The sequence below is a fragment of the Balaenoptera musculus genome, chromosome 1 (assembly GCF_009873245.2).
Source record: "Balaenoptera musculus isolate JJ_BM4_2016_0621 chromosome 1, mBalMus1.pri.v3, whole genome shotgun sequence".
NCBI classification, from domain to species: domain Eukaryota; kingdom Metazoa; phylum Chordata; class Mammalia; order Artiodactyla; family Balaenopteridae; genus Balaenoptera; species Balaenoptera musculus.
This window is the reverse complement of record NC_045785.1, coordinates 112,877,187-112,901,684: the sequence shown is the minus strand read 5'-3', so window position 1 is coordinate 112,901,684 and position 24,498 is coordinate 112,877,187. Positions and strand designations below refer to the sequence as shown.

Below are 24,498 nucleotides of genomic sequence, written 5' to 3'. Positions count from 1 at the left end.
AGCTTCAGGGAGGGAGAGTTAGGGCGCGGCCAGAACGACAAAATGAGGTAGCAGGGAGTGGAGATTGGGATTCCCAACGGGGCAATTTCTGGGCACTGAATGTTCCCTATCCTGAGGCTCCCAAAGGAGGAAGCTCAAGAATCCACCTCAACTTCCGTAAGCTGGACTCATTGAGGGACTTCAATCTCCCCCATCCCTTAGGTTGTGCTGGCGATTGTAAAACGAGACGCATGCGCGCTTCTCGCTTTCCGCGCCCACTTTCCGAATAGACCCTCGGATACGCTTGCGCCCTATTTGGGCTACGGCTGGTCAGCGAAAACAGTCCGTCCCCAGCACAACCAATAAGACGTGAGGAAAGGGCCTGCGTCCCGCCTCCTGACGATTCGGGGGTCTCCCTTCTTGAGCTAGGCCCCGGCCCCGCCCCGCCGGCCCTGCGTGTCTCGCGGCTGCGCGTGGTGGAGTGCAGCCTAGCTCTGCTGAGCCCCCTTCTACCGCCCCGCCCACCCCGCTTTGCAGGCTGCTCTGGGATTTCCCTTCGCCTCCGTTTGGGGCTGCTGTTTCGCTTCGCCGACGGTAGGCGTAATGGATTTTGCACTTTTTGGATCTTAACTCTCCTTTCCCTGCGTCTGCACTTCACCTTTTTATCATCGTTGTTATTATTAATTGTAGGGATGGTTGTATTTTACTAATGAAGAAGAGGGGGAAAATCTTCAAATCCTCTTCTACCCACTTGCTTTTTTGAGGGGTGGAGTGGAAAGAAGGCCTATGTAATTTATCCATTCTTCAATCATCCGACAGATGTTCAATGAGCACGGGACGAGCACCGGGTGCTGTGCTACGTACTGGGGATACAGACTGATCCCCGCCCTACTGGGCTTTCTCACGGACAGATCAGCAGACAAAGGAGTTAGCAGGCCACTGGGTGCTATAACTGACATTAAGCCATTTATACAATTAATTGCAAATGTAATAAGAGCTACAAAGGAGATGTAAGGGCTCCTCACACACAGGAGGGGTGTGTGTGAAAGGAGAGAATTTCTTGGAGAAAATGACATATGAGCTGAGTTCTGAAAGAAAGATGAATAGGCATTACCTAGGCTAAATGGAGGTGAAGAGTGATGCATAGTAAAGAAGAGCCTTTGAGAGGATTCTGAGGCAGAGAGGATGTAGAACAAGGGGGCCAGTCTGTGGCAGGCTGTAATTGGAGGCTGGTCTCCGTCGTGCCCCTTACAGTCTGATTTCTACACAGCAGCCAAAGTGATCTTTTAAAAATATAAATCTGATGTTGTCACTTCCCTGCCCCAAACTGTCCAGTGAATTTCCATTTTGGAACAAAATTCCGACTCCTCACTGTGGCCACCAAGGCCCTGCAGAATCTGACCCCCAACCTTTTACTCCAAACTCACTTCTTACCACTGTCCCACTCACTCCTTCTGTCCAGCTTCCTTACCCCCTTTTTTTTTTAAGATTTATTTTTTTTTGATGTGGACCATTTTTAAAGTCTTTATTGAATTTGTTACAATGTTGCTTCTGTTTTATGTTTTGGTTTTTTGGCCTAAAGACATGTGGGAATCTTAGCTCCCCCACCAGGGATCGAACCCGCACCCCCTTCATTGGAAGGCTAAGTCCTAACCACTGGACCGCCAGGGAAGTCCCCCTTCCCCTTTATTTTGTTTCATAGTTCTCACGGCCACCTGAAATTACCTGTTTTTTGTCTTCCACCACCACTAGAATATAAGCTCCGTAGGGCCAGGGACTTTATAATCTTATTCATTACTGTATCACCAGGGTCTAGAACAGTGCCTGGCACATAGTAGATGCCCAATTATGATTTGTCAAATATGTGTCTTGGGGAGCGCATAGCAGGGGTGCCCAGCTCATTCAGGGGTGTCAGGAAAATGGTACTGATGGTAGGGACATTAAGGCTGAGGAGTTAATGATGAAAAAGAATAGTTATTCATTTTTTTCAAGACAGGAGAAGAAAATAACATGGAGCAGAGAGGCAAGATGGAATGTGGCCTATTAGATGAAATGTGATTGGAGCATATGGTCCAAGTGGAGAGGTGAGAAATGAGACTGGAACAAAGATGCCAGGTCCCGGTAGCCCTCTTAAAAGGCAATGTGGAGCCGTTGAAGGATTTTAGGAGGGAGAGTGGTAGCTTCAGAATTTGTATTTTAGTTAGACCATCCAGTTCTTGGAGAATGGATTGGAGGAGAAAAGTAGAGTGTAGGAGGCCAAGCAAGAGATGTTTCAGTAGTTTAGAAGAGAATTGACAGGGAGAAGGGTACAGGGAAAGGACAGAGTCAAGGATGAGCCCCAGGTTCTGTGAGGAAGAGGTTCTATTCATGGGGAAAGAAAACACAGGAGGAAAAGTAGGTTTGGCTGGAGGAGATGATGCTCTCATGATGGTCCTGCTGAAGTGTCTGTGAGACACCCAGAGGAAAGGTCTGGAGGGCAGAGTCACATCACAGAGTCCATCCCAGGAGAAGGACTGGGATTGGAAGTGGAGATTGTGGAACCAGAAAACAATTAGGTTAGTCAAAGCCATGGGTTATCTCTGTGGAGAGAGCATGACGTATGACAAGAGAAGGCCTAGGATAAAACCCTAAGGAACAGACAGAAAGAGGACGCGAAGCCTGCAAAAGAGAAGGAACAGCCAAAGAAGTGGGAGGACATCCAAAGCAGCAGAGTGTGGAGTCATGAAAACAAAAGAGAGTGCTTCTAGGAGGGAGGGGCTATGTGTCAACTGAGGTAAAAAGTCCAGTCAAATAGGGCTGAGCAGGGACTTCCCTGGTGGCGCAGTGGTTAGGAATCCACCTGCCAATGCAGAGGACACGGGTTCGAGCCCTGGTCCGGGAAGATCACACATGTCGCAGAGTGCCACAACTACTGAGCCTGTGCGCCACAACTACTGAGCCCATGCGCTGCAACTACTGAAGCCCCCGTGCCTAGAGCCCGTGCTCCGCAATAAGAGAAGCCACCGCAATGAGAAGCCCACGCACCGCAACGAAGAGTAGCCCCGCTCGCCGCAACTAGAGAAAGCCCGCACGCAGCAACAAAGACCCAACGCAGACCAAAATAAATAAATAAATACATTTATATTAAAAAAAAAAAAGGGCTGAGCACTATTCATTGGACTTAGCAACAGAGGGATCATTAGTGACCTTGGCAAGAGCAGTTTTGGAGCCAGGAAGGTCCAGTATCAGCCCATGGAGTGTAGGAAGTGGAGAGAGGACTCATCAGGTGTAGCAACTCATTCCAGAGGTTTGGCTCTGAGTAATATTACATGCATTGTTGCATGAAATCCTCATAACAACCCACGAGGCAAGAGTTTTGGAGATGAGAAAACTGAAGCTCTGAGAAGTCAAGTAACTTCCCAATATCTCAGTTCTAGTGAGAAATGAAGCAGGGATTTCAATCCTGTATAATCACTCGGGTGTTCATGCTGAAACACCCTTCCTTATTGCCTCTTCTTGAGGGGAACAGGAGAGAAATGGTGGCGGCCAGAGGGAGCAAGGGTGGAGGTAGAGGCCTCGCACAGAAGACTCCTTCTACTGTACCTGGAGGGAAGAAACAAAGCCTGGATAACAATAACAGTAATAATTCCAGCCATCTATATGGAATTTTACAGTTCACAAGGAACACCTCAGATTTTTTTTTTTTTTTGACTGCGTTGGGTCTTTGTTGCTGTGCACAGGCTTTCTCTAGTTGTGGCGAGTGGGGGCTACTCTTCCTTGTGGTGCAGGGGCTTCTCATTGCGGTGGCTTCTCTTGTTACAGAGCACAGGCTCTAGGCGTGTGGGCTCAGTAGTTGTGGCTTGCGGGCTCTAGGGCGCAGGCTCAGTAGTTGTGGTGCCTGGGCTTAGTTGCTCCGTGGCATGTGGGATCTTCCCGGACTGAGGCTCGAACCCCCGCCCCCTGCATTGGCAGGTGGATTCTTAACCACTGCGCCACCAGGGAAGTCCCTTCTCAGGTACTGTTATCTTCAATGAGCCTCATTACAACCCTGCATGGGAAGCTCAGAACAATAAGGAAGGTGCGAGCAGGCTCACAGTTGTTCAGTATTTGAATCATACTTCCTGTTGACTCCACCAAATCGCCTCAGTTAGGTCTCACTTTCACTATAATAGTCTTGTTCAGAGTTAACCTCATTCTTCCTGAAGTTCACCACTCCTTTGCTTCAAACTACACCAAGGACAGTCTCTGAAACACTGACAAGCAGAACCTTAAACAGCGAGAGGGTGCAGTTGGTAACTTAACCCATTCATTCATTCAGTAAACTTGAGCCCCGATTCTGTGCTTGTCTCTAAGTGAAGAGTTTTAAGGTTTCAGAGAAATAGTAACCATGAGATTTGCCCTGTGACCATTTATAAACTTACAGAAGACTGAAAATATGCAACTGAAATATCTGGGAGGCTGTATGACATGATGGCTAAGAGCTGCTTGGGCTTCAGAGTAGGACAGACCTGAATTTAGGCTTGACTCTGCCACTCACTTGACCTAAGTCAGTTTTCTCGTCTGTAACATGGGGTTGTCAGGCTAATGCATGTAATAAGCACTTGTGAAAGATTGACTGTTGGTATCTTGAGAAAAATTATAGGAGAGCATGTGAGGTACAAATACTTTCATTTTGCACTGGGCTTTACAAGTATGCTATGGTTATTGTTTAAGAGTTGGTTAATCAGGGACTTCCCTGGTGGTCCAGTGGCTAAGGCTCCATGCTCCCAATGCAGAGGGCCCAGGTTCAATCCCTGGTCAGGGAACTAGACCCCATATCCCGCAACTAAGTTTCCGCGTGCTGCAATTAAGACCCAGTGCAGCCAAATAAATAAATAAATAAATATTTTAAAAAAAATAGTTGGTTAGTCAAACTAACTTTATTGCCATAATCATTTGGCAACATACACATGTATCAAGTCGTCAGTTCTACGCCTTAAACTTACACACTTACACAGTGTTACGTCAATTATATCTCAATAGAGCTGAAAAAAAAAGTTGGTTAATCAGATGAATCCAAGGGTGAAGCCACACCCTAGCAATTAAGGGGCAGAAGGGTCTCACTGGAGAAACAAGTCATTTGGTGTCATTAATCAGGAGGAGTGGTGTATCTTCAGATCAGAAACCAGAGCTGAAAGGACAGGTTCCAGGTTGACTGGTAAGGTTTATCCATTCATTCATCTCTTAAGTATTTTTTGAGCACCTACTCTGCTATGCATGGCATAAGAGTGTCTCTCTTTGACTTGACCATGGAGGTGACAGTGGAAGTGGGAGGAGGCACCCTCCTTGGGGAGTTGATCTGAGACCTAAAGAGCAAGGGGCCTGTGACATGGTACTTGCCAGGCTCCAGGGCTGGAGTTTGCTATCTGAGTCAAGCCTACAGCTCGTCACAGGGCTGGCTGAAGTGGGATCAGAACTCTTGTGCTGGGTCAGCCAAACTATTTTTGTATTTCTGCTTTTCGCTTATATTTATTTCCCAGTTGTCCTCCCTTGGTGTTTAGCTAAGTCTTTTAAAAGTGCTGTGCAGAGGGCTTCCCTGGTGGTGCAGTGGTTAAGAATCTGCCTGCCAATGCAGGGGACATGGGTTCGAGCCCTGGCCCGGGAAGATCCCACATGCCGTGGAGCAAATAAACCCATGTGCCACAACTACTGAGCCTGAGCTCTAGAGCCCACAAACCATGACTACTGAGCCGACGTGCCACAACTACTGAAGCCCATGAGCCTAGAGCCTGTGCTCCGCAACAACAGAAGCCACCGCAATGAGAAGCCCGCGCACTGCAATGAAGAGTAGCCCCCGTTCGCCCGCATTAGAGAAAGCCCACGCACAGCAACAAAGACCCAACACAGCCAAAAATAAATAAATTAAAAAAAAAAAAAAGTGCTGTGCAGGGACTTCCCTGGCCGTCCAGTGGTTAAGGCTCCGCACTTCCACTGCAGGGACACAGGTTCGATCCCTGGTCGGGGAACTAAGATCCCACATGCCTTACGGCACAGCCAAAAAAAAAATTAAAAATAAAATAAAAGTGCTGTGCAAAGGGGACCGAGGAACGCATTTGTGGCCACCTAGTACGTCCCTAGTGGCCACTGCAACCTGGGCGTTTGAGGTGACTCCCCTAAGGGCAGTGGTTCTCAGTCGCCCCCTAGAGGGCATTTTGGAAACGTGTCTTTAGTGGAGACCAGGATTAGGAGGCACTTTGAGAATTTAGTGGAAAGAGGACAGGAAAGGTAGACCACCTATAACGTGGAGGACAGTCCTGAACAAAGAAGAATTGTCTCTCATTCTACTTGACTTTGGAATGTTCTGCTCAACAGTATATGCAAAGGGCTTCCCTGGGGGCTCAGTGGTTAAGAATCCGCCTGCCAATGCAGGGGACACAGGTTCGTGCCCTGGTCCGGGAAGATCCCACATGCCACGGAGCAACTAAGCCCGTGTGCCACAACTACTGAGCCTGCGCTCTAGAGCCTGTGAACCACAGCTACTGAGCCCACGTGTCACAACTACTGAAGCCCGCACGCCTAGAGCCCGTGCTCTGCAACAAGAGAAGCCACTTCAGTGAGAAGCCTGCGCACCACAATGAAGAGTAGCCCCCACTCGCCGCAACTAGAGAGAGCCCATGCACAGCAACGAAAACCCAATGCAGGGAAATAAATAAATAAATTTATTAAAACAACAACAACAATATATGCAAATATAAAATCAAATATAAATCAGCAGGACTTCATTATATAATAATGCAGAAAAGTTTTACAAGTTGTTTTTTTGTTTTTTGGAACAGCCCAATAATTTAGGAGGAGATCATTATGGAGAAGGAAGCTTAAATAAAATACATTGTCTTGACATTATTGCATCTGTCTACTCAGTGTATTAGAGCACTTCCAGCTATGCAATATACTTAGTTTAAAAGAGTTTCAATGCAGTAGTGTACCTGCAAAAGCAATGAACCAACTGCAAATATGTAATAAAAGTAAAGTTTTTTTACTAGCTTCATTGAGGTGTAATTTACATACTATAAAAGTTTCTCCTTTAAGTGTACAGTTCAATGATTTTGAGTAAATTTACAGAGTTTTGCAACAGTTAATCTCCATTCCCACTCCAGCCCCAGACAAGCACTAATCTATTTTCTGTCTACAGATTTGCTTACTCTGGAATTTCATATAAATGGAATCACACAATGTGTGGTCTTTTTGTCTGGCTTCTTTCACTTAACATGATGTTTTTGAGGTACATTCATATTGTAGCATGTATCAGTATTTTGTTCCTTTTTATTGCTGAATAGTATTCCATTTAATGAAATACCACAATTTGTGTATTTATTCACCAGCTGATGGACATTTAGTTTGTTTCCATAAATAACGCTGCTGTAAATATTCATGTGCAAGTCTTCAGGTGGACAAATGTTTTCATTTCTTTTAAGTAGATACCTAGAAATGGAGTTGCTGGGTCATATGGTAACTCTATGTTTAACATTTTGAGAAACTGCCAAACTGTTTTCCAAAGTGGCTGCACCACTTTACATTCCCACGGTAACATATGAGCATTCTAATTTCTGCACATCCTTGCTAACACTTGTTATTGTCTGTCTTTTTGATCATAGCCATCCTAGTGCATATGAGGTGGTATCTCATAGTGGTTTTGATTTGCGTTTCCTTAATGACTAATGTTGTCAAGCATCTTTTCATGCGCTTGTTGCCCATTTTTATTTTTTTTAATTAATTTATTTATTTATTTATGGCTGTGTTGGGTCTTTGTTTCTGTGCAAGGGCTTTCTCTAGTTGCAGCAAGTGGGGGCCACTCTTCATCGCGGTGCGCGGGCCTCTCACTATCGCGGCCTCTCTTGTTGCGGTGCACAGGCTCCAGACGCGCAGGCTCAGTAATTGTGGCTCATGGGCCTAGTTGCTCCGCGGCATGTGGGATCTTCCCAGACCAGGGCTCGAACCCGTGTCCCCTGCATTAGCAGGCAGATTCTCAACCACTGCGCCACCAGGAAAGCCCCGCCCATTTTTATATTATCTTTGGAGAAAATCTATTCAAGTCCTTTGCCCATTTTTTAATTGGGTTATCTTCTTATTACTGAGTTATAAGAGTTCTTTATATATTTTGGATACTAGGCCTTTATCAGAGATATGATTTGAAAGTATTTTATCCCATTTTGTGGGATGTCTTTTCACTTTCTTGATTACATCCTTTGAAACACAAACACTTTTCATTTTGATGAAGTCCAATTTATCTTTTTTTTTCTGTCATTTGTGTTTTGGAATCGTAAATAAGAAACCATTGTCTAAAGAGATTCTGGACTTAAGCTATAAGAAGATGAGACTTCTGGGAACCTTGGGAGGAAGTAAGAATATTTACGTGTGGGAGGGACATGACTCGTTGGAAGCCAGGGGACGGACTATGGCAGATTGCCTCCTAGATGGCCCCCAAATGATCCCCACCTCCTGGTGTTTACACCTTTATTTAGCCCCTCTGCCCCACACACATCTGTATAGAAGACCTGTGTAACCAATAGGATATTGTGAAAATGATAATGTGTGACTCCTGAGGCTAGGACCTTGTGGCTTCTGCCTTACTCTCTCTTAGATGACTCACTGGAGAGGAATCCAGCTGTCATGTTGTGAGGACACTCAAGCAGCCCTATGAATTATTCCACATGGTAGGGAACGGAGGCCTTCTGCCAACAGCCAGCCCCAGTTCACCACCTATGTTATTGGCTTAACTTGGAAGCAGAGCCTCAGCCCAGTCAAGCCTACTACAGATGATAGCAGCCCTGACCAACATCTTGGCTACAGTCTTTTGAGAAGCCTCAAGTCTGAACCATCCAGATGAGCCACTCCTGAATTCCTTACCCACAGAAACTATGTGAGATAACAAATGTTTGTTGTTGCCTAAAACAAAAGAAAAAGAAACCACTGGCTAATCCAAGGTCACAAAGATTTACTCCTAGCCTTCCTTCTTCCAGAAATTTAAGAGTTTTAGCTCTTACATTTAAGTCTATGATCCATTTTGCTTTGATTTTTGATTATGGAGTGAGGTAAGGGTCTAAGTTTATCTTTTTTTGTAAATAAATTTATTTATTTATATATATATATTTTTAATTTTTGGCTGCTTTGGGTCTTCGTTGCTGCGCACAGGCTTTCTCTAGTTGCGGTGAGCGGGGTTTTCTCTTGTTGCGGAGCACGGGCTCTAGGCGCGCGGGCTTCAGTAGTTGTGGCACGCGGGCTCAGTAGTTGTGGTTCGTGGGCTCTGGAGTGCAGGCTCAGTAGTTGTGGCACACGGGCTTAGTTGCCCTGCGGCATGTGGGATCTTCCCGGACCAGGGCTCGAACCCGTATCCCCTGTATTGGCAGGCGAATTCTTAACCACCGCGCCACCAGGGAAGTCCCTAAGTTTGTCTTTTTGCATGATAGCTAGTCATCTCAGCACGTTTGTTGAAAAGACTGTCCTTTTCCTTACTGAATTGCTAAGGCCTAGAATCAAATAGTAAATTTGTGAAGACATGTGGAATGCACTGAATCTTATTCATAAAGATTGACTCTTAAGGGGCTTCCCTGGTGGCGCAGTGGTTAAGAGTCCGCCTGCCAATGCAGGGGACATGGGTTCGAGCCCTGGTCCAGGAAGATCCCACATGCCGCGGAGCAACTAAGCCCGTGAGCCACAAATACTGAGCCTGCGAGCCACAACTACTAAAGCCCGCACGCCTAGAGCCCGGGCTCCACAACAAGAGAAGCCACCGCAGTGAGAGGCCTGCACACCTCAACAAATAGTAGCCCCTGCACGCCTCAACTAGAGAAAGCCCGTGGGCAGCAATGAAGACCCAACACAGCCAAATAAATAAATAAATAAATAAATAATTTAAAAAAAAAAAGATTGACTTTTAAGCATTTTGATTTATCATATATTTTATGTTTTTGCAGCACAATAATAATTAAGTGTTGTAAAAATGACATATGATGAAACTTACATATTGAAATTATTAATTCATGGGCTGTTTTTGCTTCTGTTAAATCCTAATTTATTCCATTTAGGTTAGTACATATCTGACTATTTTATAATGTCTTGTAGGTAATCATGCCTAAGCATTTACTTATTGAAAACATATTTTGCTATAAAAAATAGTCCCATTATCTTTCCTTTATATGCCAATTAAGGCAACTATATTGATTCTCTTAAATTGTGTGTGTAGGTAAGTCATAGTATCTATACGTTCATTTCAGGATAGTAGAGAGTATGTGAGGAAATACTTTTTATGAAAAGGGGTGCTCAGGCTGTTGTGCTGAGATCTCCCAGGACAGGGAGAGTGAAGCTTGGGAAGAGAGGCACACCTGCCTCTCCCCAGCTGAAAATCAATCCATCTTGCCCAACCTGGGAGTCCTGGATTCTGATTCATTATTGACAAGTTATCCCCTGACAAATGCCTTTGAAGAACACAGATCCAGAAATGTTGCCATGTAGCCAGCACTTCTGAAGCCAACTTGGGCTTCATTTTGAGCAGGTAAAACACGTGTAGAAAACACGGGACGATTTTAAAACAGTACAAAACAAACTCTGCAGACCAGCACAGCAGCTTTTGAAAATAACCAGCAGCTAATGTAGCATTTGGCACACCGGAGGCACTCATCAAATGTGTGATGTGTGTCATAGGACCCTGGATACAAATCTTATCGGACGCAAGTCCATGTGCCCAACGCGTAGTGAGGCCAAACAATACCAAAACGTCGGAGTTTGGAGAGAGAAAGGTTTATTGCAGGGCCGTGCAAGGAGACGGGTGGCTCATGCCTTAAAAACCCCAACTCCCCTAAAGAAAGCTTTCAGCAAAGCTCGTTTATAGGAAAGGTGAGGGAGGGCTGTGGTTAGTTGTTGCAGACTTCTTTGGTGTCAGATGCTTTGTTCTTGAGGTCAGGTCACGACGTTCCTGTAAACCTCCACCAAAACAAATGTTATTCTCTGTTCTGACGAGAAAGGGCAAGGTCCCAAAGGCTCAACCTTTACCCTCTGGGGTCCAGGCCCTGGCTAAAGGAGGGGGTCCTTGTGAGGGCTAGTTATCCTGCCCGGGAGCATTCATCCAGCCCCTGGTCTGGGTCCTCCCGCCAGTGCCCAGGCCCGGCTGAAGAGGCAGATCTCATCTGGCGGCACCCTCAGGGCCAGGTCCCCAGACCCTGCCCAGCCGTCATCACTGAGGGAGCCAGGTGCCCAAGGACCCAGCTGGCCCTCTGGCTTTTCATTTACACTGGAGAGAATGATTTGTATAGGATCGATAGGAATACATGTTGTAGCAAATACCAGTCAGGTGAATTCCCAGCTCACAACGATTGCCCTTCTTTGAGAATAGCCCCAACCACAGAGGTGGACCTCAAGTAATGATGTGCAGTGTCCTTGCAGCTTTTTTTTTTTTTGTCCTTGCAGCTTAACCCTGACCTCTGGCCACCTCCTAGCGGGAGACAACTGATCCAAGCTGTACCAATTTCAGAAATGTGAAGGGAGAGACTGAAGCTGGTTGAAGCTGTTACCTTTTTTAAAAATTTATTTTAATTAATTAATTAATTAAAAATTTTGGCTGCATTGGGTCTTTGTTGCTGCGCGCAGGCTTTCTCTAACTGCGGAGAGCGGGGCTCTTCGTTGCGGTGCACAGGCTTCTCATTGCAGTGGTTTCTCTTGTTGTGGAGCACGGGCTCTAGGCGTGCGGGCTTCAGTAGTTGCAGCACGCGGGCTCAGTAGTTGTGGCTCGCGGGCTCTAGAGCGTAGGCTCAGTAGTTGTGGCGCACAGGCTTAGTTGCTCCGCGGCATGTGGGATCTTCCCAGAGCAGGGCTCAAACCCGTGTCCCCTGCATTGGCAGGCGGATTCTTAACCACGATGCTACCAGGGAAGTCCCTGAAGCTGTTACCTTAATGACAGTGTCCATATACTGCAGTTGCTGAGGCCTCCATGGCCTGGGACCCATGGAGACCACCACTGCCATTAGGCTGCACAGGCGGGGATGGGGGAGAGATTTGCTGCTGCTTCGAGGCCTGGACCCGGCCAGTGGGTGGCAGCGGTGAGGGCTTGTAGCTCTGCGGGACACAGCCCTCAGCCTGTCCCCGGGGCACCCCAGCTCACCCACTGGCCCCGCGGCTGGAGAGCCTGGAGGGTCCCGGCGAGAAGGCCGAGATCTGCCTCGGCCTAACCCACTCTCTGCTGAGAGGACCACTGCCAGGCTGACTGTTGGCGGAGCGGGACCTCTACCCGCGGCGCTCAGGGTCTCGCACTAACAGCCGCGAGCTAAGGGCTGTGTGCCCGCCCCGCCTCATTACAAATCCAGGTTCCACCACCGAGTAGTCAAGCGACTTTGGGCAAGTTCATGACCTTTCAGAGTCTTAGGTTCCTCATCTCTAAAATGGAGAAAATAATAGTATCTGCCACGTGAGAATAAAACGAGACTATGAACATAGAGTAGCACAGAGTAAGTACTCAATAAATATTAGCCCTTATTATAACCAACTTTGTTTAGAAAATAAAATATAAAAGCCTCAAGGGCAGACCACATTGTGAGAGAAGAAACAAGACACTCACAAACTCTGTGCCTGCAGAGGGAAACAGGGAGGGGAGTGGGGCTGTAAGGCCAACAGAGCACATAGCACAGGGAGATCAGCTCCGTGCTTTGTGACCACCTAGAGGGGTGGGATAGGGAGGGTGGGAGGGAGGGAGATGCAAGAGGGAAGAGATATGGGGACATATGTATATGTATAACTGATTCACTTTGTTATACAGCAGAAACTAACACACCATTGTAAAGCAATTATACTCCAATAAAGATGTTAAAAAATAAATAAATAAAGCCAACAGAGGAGATAGGGGCAAATGTAGTATGTACTTAATATCAATAAATATTTGTGGAGTGAGTGAACTAGAGGGAAATAAGATCACCTGCCCTCCTCCCAAGAACAAGCCCTGTGCAACATTTCCTGGAAAAACAGGAAGTCTAGATGGGGCAGATTTGACATAGTGATGATGGTTCAGTTCAATGCAACAAGCTGGCACCTACCCACCCTGTGCCAGGCCTTCTACTTAGAATGAGTAAGCCATTCCTTTGGGGAACTCCAAGCTCCTTCCATAAACACAGCCCTAACTTGTTGCAGTGTTTGGTGCCAAGCAGTGTGCTAGACACACATTATCATACTTACACACCTCACAGCAATTCTGTGAGATAGGAGTTATCTCTCCCCTTTTATAGATGAGAAACAGAGGCTTAGAGTGATTAAGTAATTTATTGAAGGTCAAACAGCCAGTAAGTGGTAGAGCCAGGATTCAAACCAAGCTCGTCTCACTGGGACTGTATTCAGTATAGTCTATATTCAGTATAGTCTCAGTGAGACTATAGCTCCTATAGGGCTACAGGAACCTAGAAGAAGAAATGTTCAGTTTTGCCTGGAGTGTGTCTGGAAAGACTTCACTGAGAGAATTTAAAAAAACAAAAAGGCACAACAAACAACTGGTTCCCAAGTGTCTACTGTGTACCAGGCACTGTGCTTATCTCCCTGATTTCAGTAGTGACCTGGTGAGGTGGTGGTATTCCCTCCATTTTACAGGTGAGGAAGTAGGCTCAGAGAGCTGTAGTCAGTCAGGTCATAATTGTGTGTGTCACTCCCACTGAATCAATATGATGTGGCCCATGAGGCAACACCAGGGACAACCCCCTTGTCACATCCACTGAGGATGCAGCTTTGTACCACACTTTCCAGTTTCTGAACTACTTTACACAACCTCCCTGTCCTGTGATTTCCTTCTCATCTGCATCTGATGATGAAACAAATGAGGACTGGAGAAGCACTGTCCCTCTGCCCAGGGCCCATCGTCCCTGCACTTCTCTGGTTAATATTCCCTAAACCTCACCTCTTCTCCTCCATGAAACCTTCCAGGATAACCCCAGCATGAAGGGTTTCTCTGTGCACACCTGTTACCAATTTTGTCTTTATCTGTAACCATCCGTGTAAGAGTCTGACTCTTATAAGCCTTCTGAACCTCAATAGGGCAAAGACTTCTTAATCATCTCTCAGTATTTTGGCCTCAGTATTTTGCACAGTGAACCTCTTTTATTAGTATCACCTTTATTAGCATGACTTTAAAATTTTTTCTCAAGAAAGCAATGTTCCTGCTGTGGTTCCCATCCTTTGGGATTCGGGAACCTCTACCCAATCCTTCATTCAGATCTTTCATCTAGATTCTTCCTAAAGTTGTCATCCATACATGCCTTCCAGAATTTCATAGGGTGTATAATCACCAACAGCCCGGAGGAAGACAGTCAGTCGCCCTTTACAAGTATGGTTGCGATTGCCTCACTTCTTGTGTCATGTGACTCTCCCATAGTTATCACATGACACATCCACTCCATTTTGCCGTAATTAACCCGCAGGGCTCATCTGGTGCGTATAGCTACCTCAGGCTACTGCACCCCTGTTTTTATTTAGCTGATATTCTATCCCTTCGAGGTTTGGGAACCCTGCAGTCTTCTCATCTGGTGATGGAGCTTTCAAGTCCTTCCAGAGAGGTGAGTGGGCCAGGGCTCCCAAATGGTCTTTGTCGCTCTTTCTGGAATCCTGGCCATCCAGGCTCTGGAATTCAGTGAACGACACACTCTCCTCGAAACCAGGCCATCACGGCCCTTTGATGGAGGGACAGATGGAGGGAAGGTGAGGTTGAGGGAGAAATGGTTAGGAAGAGGGGTGGAGGAGGGTCCTGGTCGGGGTGGGCAGAGAGCTATTACTAGCAGAGGGCTTGGAGGGTGTCTGGACCCAGGTGTCTGTGGGCTTTGTTCCATTCTATAAAAGGTGGGAGACTAGGCTGGGTGCCCACAGGCAGTCGAGCCCTGCCTGGGAGAGTAGATGAGAGGTGGAGAGGGGCTTGCCTTCTAGCCTCTCCTCATTCTGTTCTCAGGAGTGTCCCAAGCCCCGGGACAGAGTAGGCATCTTGGCTCCCAGCCTCATGGGATTGCTTCTACTTCAGGCCGTGTCGTGGGCATCAGGTGAGTCAAGGAGGAGGGAGGGAGCCCCGAGGCCCCCTTCTGCCTTATGGTCCTTTGGTAGTCTCTGGTATACTGGTGGTGGACTTCATTAGATGCTCACTAAACCCTTTTGAGTGACTGAGATCAACTGTGGGGTACATCAAGAGAATCTTTGAAATCAGTATTCAGTCTTTCCTTCCAACTAGTGTGTCCCTTCTCCCCATCTTCATCCTTCAGCCCTTGCCTCTCTTGTGCTCTCTCCCTCCCAGGTGCCCGCCCCTGCAGCCCTAAAAGCTTTGGCTACAGCTCAGTGGTCTGTGTCTGCAATGCTACATACTGTGACTCTCTTGACCCCCTGACCCTGCCTGACCCTGGTACCTTCAGCCGCTTTGAGAGCACACGCAGTGGGCGCCGAATGGAGCTGAGTCTGGGGACCATCCAGGCCAACCGCACAGGCACAGGTAACCACTACACCCCTCACCCAAGCTGGGGTCCTCCTGGAGCTAAATCATGCCAGCGATCACCATGGAGTTTCTCCCCTGTGCACTGACACCCTCTATTCCCTATGGATGTCCTCAGGGCTGCTATTGACCCTGCAGCCAGATCAGAAGTTCCAGAAAGTGAAGGGTTTTGGAGGGGCCATGACAGATGCTGCTGCTCTCAACATCCTTGCCCTGTCACCTCCTGCACGGGATTTACTACTCAAATCGTACTTCTCTAAAGAAGGTAAGGAGGAAGGGGACAAGATGACATAGTGCAATTGACCCTTTGACCTTTCCTTTGACCCTGACATCCACCCATCCCTGACATTTGGGTCTCTGTTAATGCCCAGTGAAAAAAAAGATTGTCCTACCCATCTTCTGCTGAGTGCCTGGGGCCTCTCAGGCTCAGAAGGTCTGCACTTCACCCAGAGCCCAAGTTCCCCTTGGCCCTGACTCAGACATAATTTAGGACCGGCAAGTGGTAGACAATGCCCCACATTCTCCTACTGACTCAGACACACATATCTTGGTCTTCTTTTTCTGCAGGAATCGAATACAACATCATGCGGGTCCCCATGGCCAGCTGTGACTTCTCCATCCGCACCTACACCTATGCTGACACCCCTGATGACTTCCAGTTGCTCAACTTCAGCCTCCCAGAGGAAGATGTCAAGCTCAAGGTGGGCACTCTGGCTGCCTCAGGCCCCAGTGGCATTGATGCCTGGTGGTTGAGAGGCCTCAGGCTAGAGCAGTCTGCAGAGAGACATAGAACGTGCCCCCTGCTCTCTGTGTTCTGTCCTGGGGTGGGAGGGCAGAGGCTGATAGCTAGGCCTGATACACTGGTTGGGCCAGTCTGTTTATGTTCCAACTCTGGATGTCTCTCTCCTCACCACCTTTGTTTCTAGATACCCCTGATCCACCAAGCCCTGGAGTTGGCCCAGCGCCCTGTCTCACTCTTTGCCAGTCCCTGGACATCACCCACTTGGCTCAAGACCAATGGGGCAGTGAATGGGAAGGGGACACTCAAGGGTCATCCAGGGGATCTCTACCACCGGACCTGGGCCAGATACTTTGTCAAGTAAGGGAACAGCAGGGCCATGGGGTCCGGACCAGCCTCCCCTCTCGGACACCCTGGTCTACGTCCCAGCCCTTGATCTGGTTCCGCCTCCAGATCTCCTCAGCTCACCTTTCTACCTTCTGGGTCTTTCAGAATCAGGCCCTTCAGTTTTCCCCACCCAGTCAGGCCTCCTATTCCCCAGGGTCTTGGTTCCCTGTCTTGGCCATGATCACACACCTTTTCCCTCGCCAGGTTCCTAGATGTCTATGCTGAGCACAAGTTACAGTTCTGGGCAGTGACAGCTGAGAACGAGCCTTCTGCAGGGCTATTTAGCGGGTACCCCTTCCAGTGCCTGGGCTTCACCCCTGAACACCAGCGAGACTTCATCGCCCGTGACCTGGGTCCCACCCTCGCCAACAGTACACACCGCAATGTCCGACTGCTCATGCTAGATGACCAACGCTTGCTGCTGCCCCACTGGGCCCAGGTGGTAAGGACCGGGAGCTCCATGGGTACCCTAGTGACCCCCAAGTCCAGCATCCGAATGGCTGGCTCCCGAACAGAGTGCCTTCCCTGCCCCAACTCTTGATTCCTAGAGCACCCTGGCTGGGACCAGGTGCCCAGGTGGCACCCCTGGGGTGCTGGTGGTGGTGGTGATCCCCCTCTGGATCTCCAGGGCCCCATGAATCTCCACGGTTGTCACTTTAACCCCCTCTAAGTTGTGTTCATCCCACTGCCCACTTCTCAGGTCCTAGTGCCTCTTCCAGAACCCTTTGTGCAGGACCCAGGCTCGGTGGCTCTCTTTCCCCAGTAGTCCTTTCCTTTCCCTGTACAGGTGCTGGCAGACCCAGAGGCAGCTAAGTATGTTCATGGCATCGCTGTACATTGGTACCTGGACTTTCTGGCTCCAGCAAAAGCCACCCTGGGGGAGACACATCGCCTGTTCCCCGACACCATGCTCTTTGCCTCAGAGGCCTGTGTGGGCTCCAAGTTCTGGGAGCAGAGCGTGCGGCTGGGCTCCTGGGATCGAGGGGTGCAGTACAGCCACAGCATCATCACGGTGAATCATCTCAGCCTCCCTTTTCGCAAAGAAGACCACCTCAGACCCCTTGCTAGTCTCACCAAAGGCTCCTCTCCAGCTTTTCCCCAGCTGGCTTACTCTTTGGAGCAAATTTTGGGATATCATGATCCCCTCTGTTGCCTTCCCTTCACAGATCTGCACACCCCATCACCCTCGTTCCAAATGCTTGAGCAGTTACATCGGCCTCAGATTCCTCAGCTTCTCTGGCGATGCCTCTGTCCTCACAATCCCTCCCTCCTTAGATATTACTCCCCTCACAAGGTTGAGGCACCATAGCCTGTCTCCCTCATGTGACACTTAACTGGGGGCCTTTGTCTCTGCCCTGTTCCTACCCTAGAACCTCCTCTACCATGTGGTCGGCTGGACTGACTGGAACCTCGCCCTAAACCCTGAGGGGGGACCCAATTGGGTGCGCAACTTTGTCGACAGCCCCATCATCGTGGACATCGCCAAGGACACATTTTACAAACAGCCCATGTTTTACCACCTTGGCCACTTCAGGTGAGTGGAGGGCGGGCACCCCCACTCCACACCAGTCCTAGCATCTTCTGCACTGGGATTGTATCCCCGGCCCCCGCCCCCATCCCCCACCCCCAGTGAAGAAGCAGGAAGGTGCTGAGGGTGGGAACTTTGGGAGCAGCACGCATGTCCCTCTTGCACCATCTAGGCAGGTAGTGACTAGTGAGCACACAGACCATCCCTGAATGCCCGATGCTGGGGCTGGGAGGCGGGAGGGCAGGGCACGCCCAGCCGCACGGCTCGAGGCCTGGAGAGTTAGGGCAGAGCTTTGGAAGGGTTCTAGGGGGAGGGGGTAGGTGGTAGGGAAGATGACTTCTTAAGTGAGAGACTGATGGGAGCTGCCCTCAGGGCCAGGGGGGCTGGGCTGGGGTCCCTGACGATGCCTGTTCCCACTTCAGCAAGTTCATTCCTGAGGGCTCCCAGAGAGTGGGGCTGGTTGCCAGTGAGAAGAATGACTTGGACACAGTGGCACTGATACATCCTGATGGCTCTGCAGTTGTGGTCGTGCTAAACCGGTGAGAGCAGTGGGGCCTGGGAACTGGGCTGAAGACAAGACGGTGGGCTTGGCGGGATCACACTCTCAGCTTCTCCTCCCCACCTCCCCCAGCTCCTCTAAGGATGTGCCTCTTACCATCAAGGATCCTGCGGTGGGCTTCGTGGAAACTATCTCACCTGGCTACTCCATTCACACCTACCTGTGGCGTCGCCAGTGATGGAACAGATACCCAAGCAGGCGCCTAGGCTCAGCATGGACATCAAAGGGATAGAGTCAGCTCACATGCTGTCTGTGGCTACAGAGGGTACAGCAGGACTGGGGGGGAGCTTAAGTGACGTAAGCCCAGAGGCAGTGGTTTGGGTGACTCACTCTCCCCTCTAGTTGGTGCCAGGGGCTGGAGGCCCCTAGGGAAAGGACCGGGAGGCCCCAGTGGTCCTCCACCCCCATGCTTGTGTGAGCGTGTGCTGTGTGCTGGTTGCCTGTGGAAACTGGGCCCAGGCCCAGGGTGAGCTCACTGTCTGTACAAACACAGGGGTGGGGGGTGGATGGCAAGAGAGGTTAAGGAAAGGAAGAGACTAGGAAAGCTGAACCCAAAACTGGGAAGTGCTTGTCTTTCTTGGAGATGCAGAACCAGGCCCATGCAGATGTCAGCACCAGGGCACAGGCAGCGAAAGAAGCCAAGCACCAGTGGGTAGACTCAAGCACCCAGATGGCCCCCTTGGTCCAGCGAGGAAAAATGGCAGCCTCTTAAAGGAGAGAATGTCTGATCCCAGTCAGTGTGAGCAGTTTTATTCTGGGGGTGGGACCCCATTTCCAGCCATACCAACAATGGGGAAACATAGGAGCCTCTGGAATGCATGACAGTAGAAAAATCAGTCCTGGGAGCATGAGGATAAATCATTCCTCTTCAACCTCCTCAGCCATGCCCAGGGCCCGTGTGCGTGGGGCCCGGGCAGGTGGTGCCCGCTGGATGGAGACAATGCCACTGAGCAAGGCATAGCCCGCCATGGCTGCCAGCCCCGCCAACACAGATAGGATCTGGTTCCGGCGCCGATATGGCTCCTCCTCAGTCTCTGGGTTTGCTGGTGTCTGGCGTGGAGGTGGCACCTCAGCTGAGGGGCAAGGAAGGAAGGTGGGTCGGGGGGCTGGTTTCTGGATCCCTGCCCACTCTCCGCAGAGCTAGCGCCCACCCCCGACCCATCTGCCCCTTACCTCCCTCCCAGGGGAAGTAGAGGCTGAGGATATGGGTGCAGTAGGCACAGAGGTTGTGCAGCCCCCGCAGGTGGGCCTGCAGTTTCCCACTGGGCAGCTTCGCCTGCTGCAGCAGGGCCAAGTAGCTGAAGACAAAGGCATCCAGGGAGGCGGGGCTGCAGCAGAGAGAAAGGGTGGGATGGAGAAGGGGGAGAGATGGAGTCGGAGGAAGAGTCGGCCCTGGGAAGGTAGGCTCTGGGCAGCAGGGGACCACCAGGGGAGGAGAGGACACACAGTTCTGGTCCTGGTGTGGGGAAGGCGCCCCAGGTGGCGCCAGCCTGGCCTTGAATGGGACTCTATCCCAGGGCTGCATAAAGGGCACATTGAGTGCCCCACAGCCCAGCAGGCCCCTCCTGGGCCTGGCGGCCCTCCCACCCTCCTGTACCACTGAGGCGGCTCCGGGCCCACACACAGCCCCACTGTCACCAGACCCAGTGTCTGTCCCGAGGACCTCTTGTCCAGAGCCTGAGCCCACCCTAGCCTCTGTGGCTGTCTGAACCTGTACCTTCTTCCAAGCCACCTATGATTCCCCTGGAGTCAGACTCACGCATCTCCAAAGAAGAATTTCTGAGAGCCCAGGCGCTGAGAGAGAAGGGTCAGGCATTCCCGAGCTTCCTGGTACAGCTATAGGGGGACACCAGGTCAGCTTGCGGCTGCGGGAGCAGTGCCGCCTCCCCGGCCAGGCACTCCCACTCCTGGCCATCGTCCTGGGGGCTCCTCTCATACAACAGCCCCCTGTCCCAGAGGTACCTCCTTCTCCAGCTCTTCCTCCTCCTCAGGCCTGTGCTCCCCACATAGCAGCTGCAGCCGCTCCATGTACTGCCGCTGCATGCGGCCAGGCAGGAAGAAGTTGAGGGGAAAGGGCATAGCCTCTGCGTACCACTTCCGGGTTACTTCCACATAGTTCTTGGCGTCTACCCAGAAAGTATGTATCTGGATTGGGTGTGTAGGAAGGAAGAGGCAGGTCTGAGCCAGTGCACCTGCCTGACCCAGGGTGGGCTTCTGGTCCCCACGCTGCTCCAAGCCTGTGTGTGGGTGTGGGGGGGTGTCTGTGTGTATGCCCGACCCCCTCCCCCACTGACCATCCATGCTGGGAGGTCTGGGCACACTCACCAGCACCGGGAGCAGCTTCTCCTCCAGCAGAGACATAAAGGCCAAGGTGTCTGCCCCTTGCCGGGCTGACAAATCATAATCTGCATTGTACTTCTGTGGAGGAAACATCCACTGTGAGGTGGATGCTGGGGGACTCCAGGGACACTTCCTCAAGGAGGGAGGCATCCTGTCTGGCACCACCCACACTGACCTCTGAGTGTAGCAGAGGTAGAGTGTGGGGCTTTGCTCGCTGAGACCCCCTTGCCTGGGCCCAGTCAGTAGCCTGTTGCCGTTGGCGGGAAGCCTGGACCTTGGAGCCTGCTGGCCGTCAACGTCCCGCGCCCATTGGGGGTTGGAAGGAAGGCCCAGCCACAAACCAGGAGCAGCTCCCAGAGTTTCCACAGAAAGCTGGCAGGATGCCTGCTGACGGCAACTTTCTAACAGTAACTTCTCCGATCCAGACACCACAAAACTAGCAGAGCGGAGCTCAGATGCAGGTTGGGCCTCAATCAGTGCCTCAGGAACTAGGGGATGCCATCCTCATGCTCCCAAGACCCAGTGAACCCACGTCTAGGGTCCCAGTGCCCAGCTCTTGGGTGTTTCTTCTATGTCATTCCATGGCCCGGGCACCACCACCACACACACATTCCAACCATACCCCCAGGTCTCAGCCTGCCACACCTTGCTAGGCTCCAGTATCTGCTCCTCAGCACCCTCCTCCACATCCTGAGTAAACGTTGTCCCCAAATAACCTCTTGAGTGTGATCCTTAAATCTCTCTGAGCCTCATTCTCCCCCATGGAATAGGGATAATAATCTTTCTCTCAGTGTGGCTGTGTTAGGAGAAAACTCTTTGGAAACTGGGAAAGCTGTGTTCATACATAAGGCAACAATAGCCCAGTCCCGCCAGGAACTTTGGCTTTTACCTGGACCCCCTCTCTCCATGCCTCTCAAGCCTCCATTAATTCCCCGGTTCCTCCACCTTTGGGAAAGTAGAAATGAATAAGAGGGTCCCACTTCTGACAATATGTTCACTTTTGGAACTAGACCATGAAACTAGAAGAGTCCTTGGAAAGCATCCCGGCTAAGCCCCGTAGTTTTACCAATAAGGAGCTTACGGCTCTGAGAGGTTAAGCAATTTGCTCAAGGTCACACAGCCAATGACAGTGAAAAGCACAGCCTAGGCCTCCCCAATCCTCTCGTAATGCTCTTTCAACTTCCCCACCCTGGCTCTTAGCCTCGTCCATCCTGAGCTCCATATTATAAAGCCCGACCTGGTCCCTGAAAAAAGGGCAATGGCCCTTAGCAATCCCTCTCTGGTCCCATCTTTTTTTTTCTGGTCTCATCTTTGAGGACCTCATCTGAGCCAACTGTTCTCTCTTACTCTCCTTTCCCTTCCATGTGTCATCAGCCTGTTCATCTCTCCCTCTTCACCCAGCAGGCAGAAGTCATCGTGCATCCAGATGCCTTGACAGTGGCCTAGCTGAATCTCTAGCCTACTAGTCAACTACATCACAGCAACACGTCTGTCTCCTCAACCAGACTACATGTTCCTTGAAGCTCGGTCCCCTGCGTCTGGTTTGGCATATATTTGGTACTCAATAAATGTGTGTTGCACTGAATTGACTGAACTTCTCTCACTGGCAGCTCCCCTACCCAAGCCACCTACCTCTTTTCGAAGGTGGGTGATGATCTTGTGTGGTACTGAGATGACCTCTCCATGACTGGTCTGAAGAGCAGGCAGAGTTCCTGACGTTGAGAAAGAAGTATGTCCACCAGACCCTTAGCTGCCTATCCATACATAACTGCACCACATCCCTGTCTGTCTCCTGCTCTTCCCCTTGTACACTCCCTTCCTCACCCCCCAGGGACACTGGGTACCTGAAGGGCTCCGCCAGGGGTTGGTGATCTTGTGCACCTTGAGTGGGGCACCAGTAAATCTGGCATAAGTCTGCAGGGAAGGAAGCAGAAGGCAGGGAGGCCAGGGACATGGTCCCCACAGGGGAATTAAGAAAAGAAATAACATTTATTGAATACCTTTTGTGCTATGCCCTATGCTTAGGAATTGCCTCACAAAAAAAGAGGTAGACATTACTGTTCTTATTTTACAATGGGCAACACAAGGCTCACAGAGATTATGGACATGTCCATGATTACAAGTCAGCCAGGAAAATCCTCCCCTCTATCTTCTCTCCTGCCATCTACCTGGTGAACACCTAGCCTCACTTGGAAGCACTAACCATCCCTTCCTGGGCAGTCTCTATGGCCTGTTCCTACTTATACCTTAGCACCTGAACATTTTATTACACTTATTTGCTGACATGTCTATCTTTCTGTAAACAACTTCAGGGGAGGGACCAAATGCTATTCATCTTTGCATGCCAATGTTTGGTATTTGGAAGAGGCCTAATACATGCTTATTAAATGAAAGAGTGAGTGAATGTGTGAAGTGAACTAGTCTGCCTGGCTCCAAAGCTTTTTCTACAGAGCCTGGCTATGGGCCTTTTGGTTAAATAAATAATAACCTCAGTAAATGCTGTTGATTGAGGAGGAGGAAAGGGAGGCTGAGGAGAAAGCAGCAATGCCGAGCCGGAGAACCCTGAGATCGTCCAGCCTTAGTAAACCTCCGGATGAAGAAACAGCGCCCAGAAAGAACGGATCGTCCCAAGGTCACAGAGCCAGTAAATGGATGGTCAAGAACTAAAACTCATCTTCTGAACCCCTGATCAGGCCTCTTTCCATCGCTAAACAAAACCTAGGCTGCTACGACACAGGACACTGAGTCTATACCGGCCAGGCACGCTCTTTGATGGCCACATTTTCCCCTCTGCACCCGTGCTGAGGCGCCCTGGCAAAATTCGGATGACCTGCTAGTCCGGGCCCCCTCCCCAGTCCTCCAGGGCGCAGCAGAGGGCGCCGACGCCGCTCCTCACCAGCACGGCCAGGCTGTCCAGGTCCACTGAGGGCAGCCCCCAGCCCCCTGACCAGCAGAACAGCTCCATGGGCGCCGCCATCTTGCCCGCCCTCTGTCCCGGAAGCACCTCCCCCTGCGCTTCCGCCCTCCACTGTGCGGATCCGCCCCCAGCCCCTCAGGCGGATCGCAGTGGGGAGCCGGGGGAGGCCTTCAGGAGGGCGCGGCTTATCCCGGCCCAAGAGGCTGCCTGACGGCGTGGGGCGGGGCCGAGGGCTTCGGGGGAGGGCGGACGCCGCCTGATCCAGAGGTGGCTCGCGAAGTGGGGGGAAGGGCTCTCAGCGCGGCGCGCCTTGGAGAGTCAGGGTGCCTCGGCCGAGGGGAGCCCTGAACCCCCGAAGGCGCGGCGGGCCCAGGAGAAGGGGGTTTTGTGCTCCTGGACGGGCTCTGGGGGCCCTCGCAAATCTGCACGAGATCTGGGCTGCTCCTGGGGCCCCTCAGGGCTCGGCCCCGAGCGGGGGCTGCGGGGGTGGGGGGGGTCCCCTGAGCTGCATGTTTTCCATAGCGCGTTATGTTTGGAACCGGCCCCGCGCCTCTTGTCGCCATGGAAACAAAACAGGGGCGGTGGCGGCGGCCGG

General features: G+C 50.6%; 2 protein-coding genes across 7 annotated transcripts; one reads left to right on the top strand and one right to left on the bottom strand.

The window, feature by feature from the left end:
• Positions 1 to 259: 259 nt before the first annotated feature.
• GBA (glucosylceramidase beta) lies at positions 260 to 22,571 on the top strand. Of its 6 annotated transcripts, XR_005021529.1 has the most exons (13): positions 260 to 573; positions 14,461 to 14,519; positions 14,906 to 14,993; positions 15,242 to 15,433; positions 15,552 to 15,698; positions 16,001 to 16,134; positions 16,360 to 16,532; positions 16,764 to 17,001; positions 17,347 to 17,571; positions 17,930 to 18,093; positions 18,510 to 18,626; positions 18,719 to 18,911; positions 22,388 to 22,571. XR_005021529.1 is itself a non-coding variant. In XM_036866343.1 (12 exons), the coding sequence occupies exons 2-12, from the start codon at positions 14,493 to 14,495 to the stop codon at positions 18,822 to 18,824; spliced, it is 1,611 nt and encodes a 536-aa protein (XP_036722238.1). In that variant the 5' UTR covers positions 260 to 573; positions 14,461 to 14,492; the 3' UTR covers positions 18,825 to 19,494. The 6 variants fall into 6 exon arrangements, 3 of the variants coding, with proteins under 3 accessions (XP_036722238.1, XP_036722226.1, XP_036722216.1); XM_036866343.1 differs by lacking the exon at positions 22,388 to 22,571 and having other exon boundaries at positions 18,719 to 19,494; XM_036866331.1 differs by lacking the exon at positions 22,388 to 22,571 and having other exon boundaries at positions 432 to 573; positions 14,440 to 14,519; positions 18,719 to 19,491.
• On the bottom strand, positions 19,372 to 24,466 carry MTX1 (metaxin 1). Its single transcript, XM_036867651.1, is given in 9 exon segments — positions 19,372 to 19,719; positions 19,820 to 19,974; positions 20,406 to 20,482; positions 20,609 to 20,791; positions 20,972 to 21,064; positions 22,619 to 22,698; positions 22,831 to 22,900; positions 23,883 to 24,188; positions 24,191 to 24,466. Coding segments are annotated over 9 exon segments (1,455 nt in total). The 3' UTR covers positions 19,372 to 19,504.
• Positions 24,467 to 24,498: the final 32 nt, after the last annotated feature.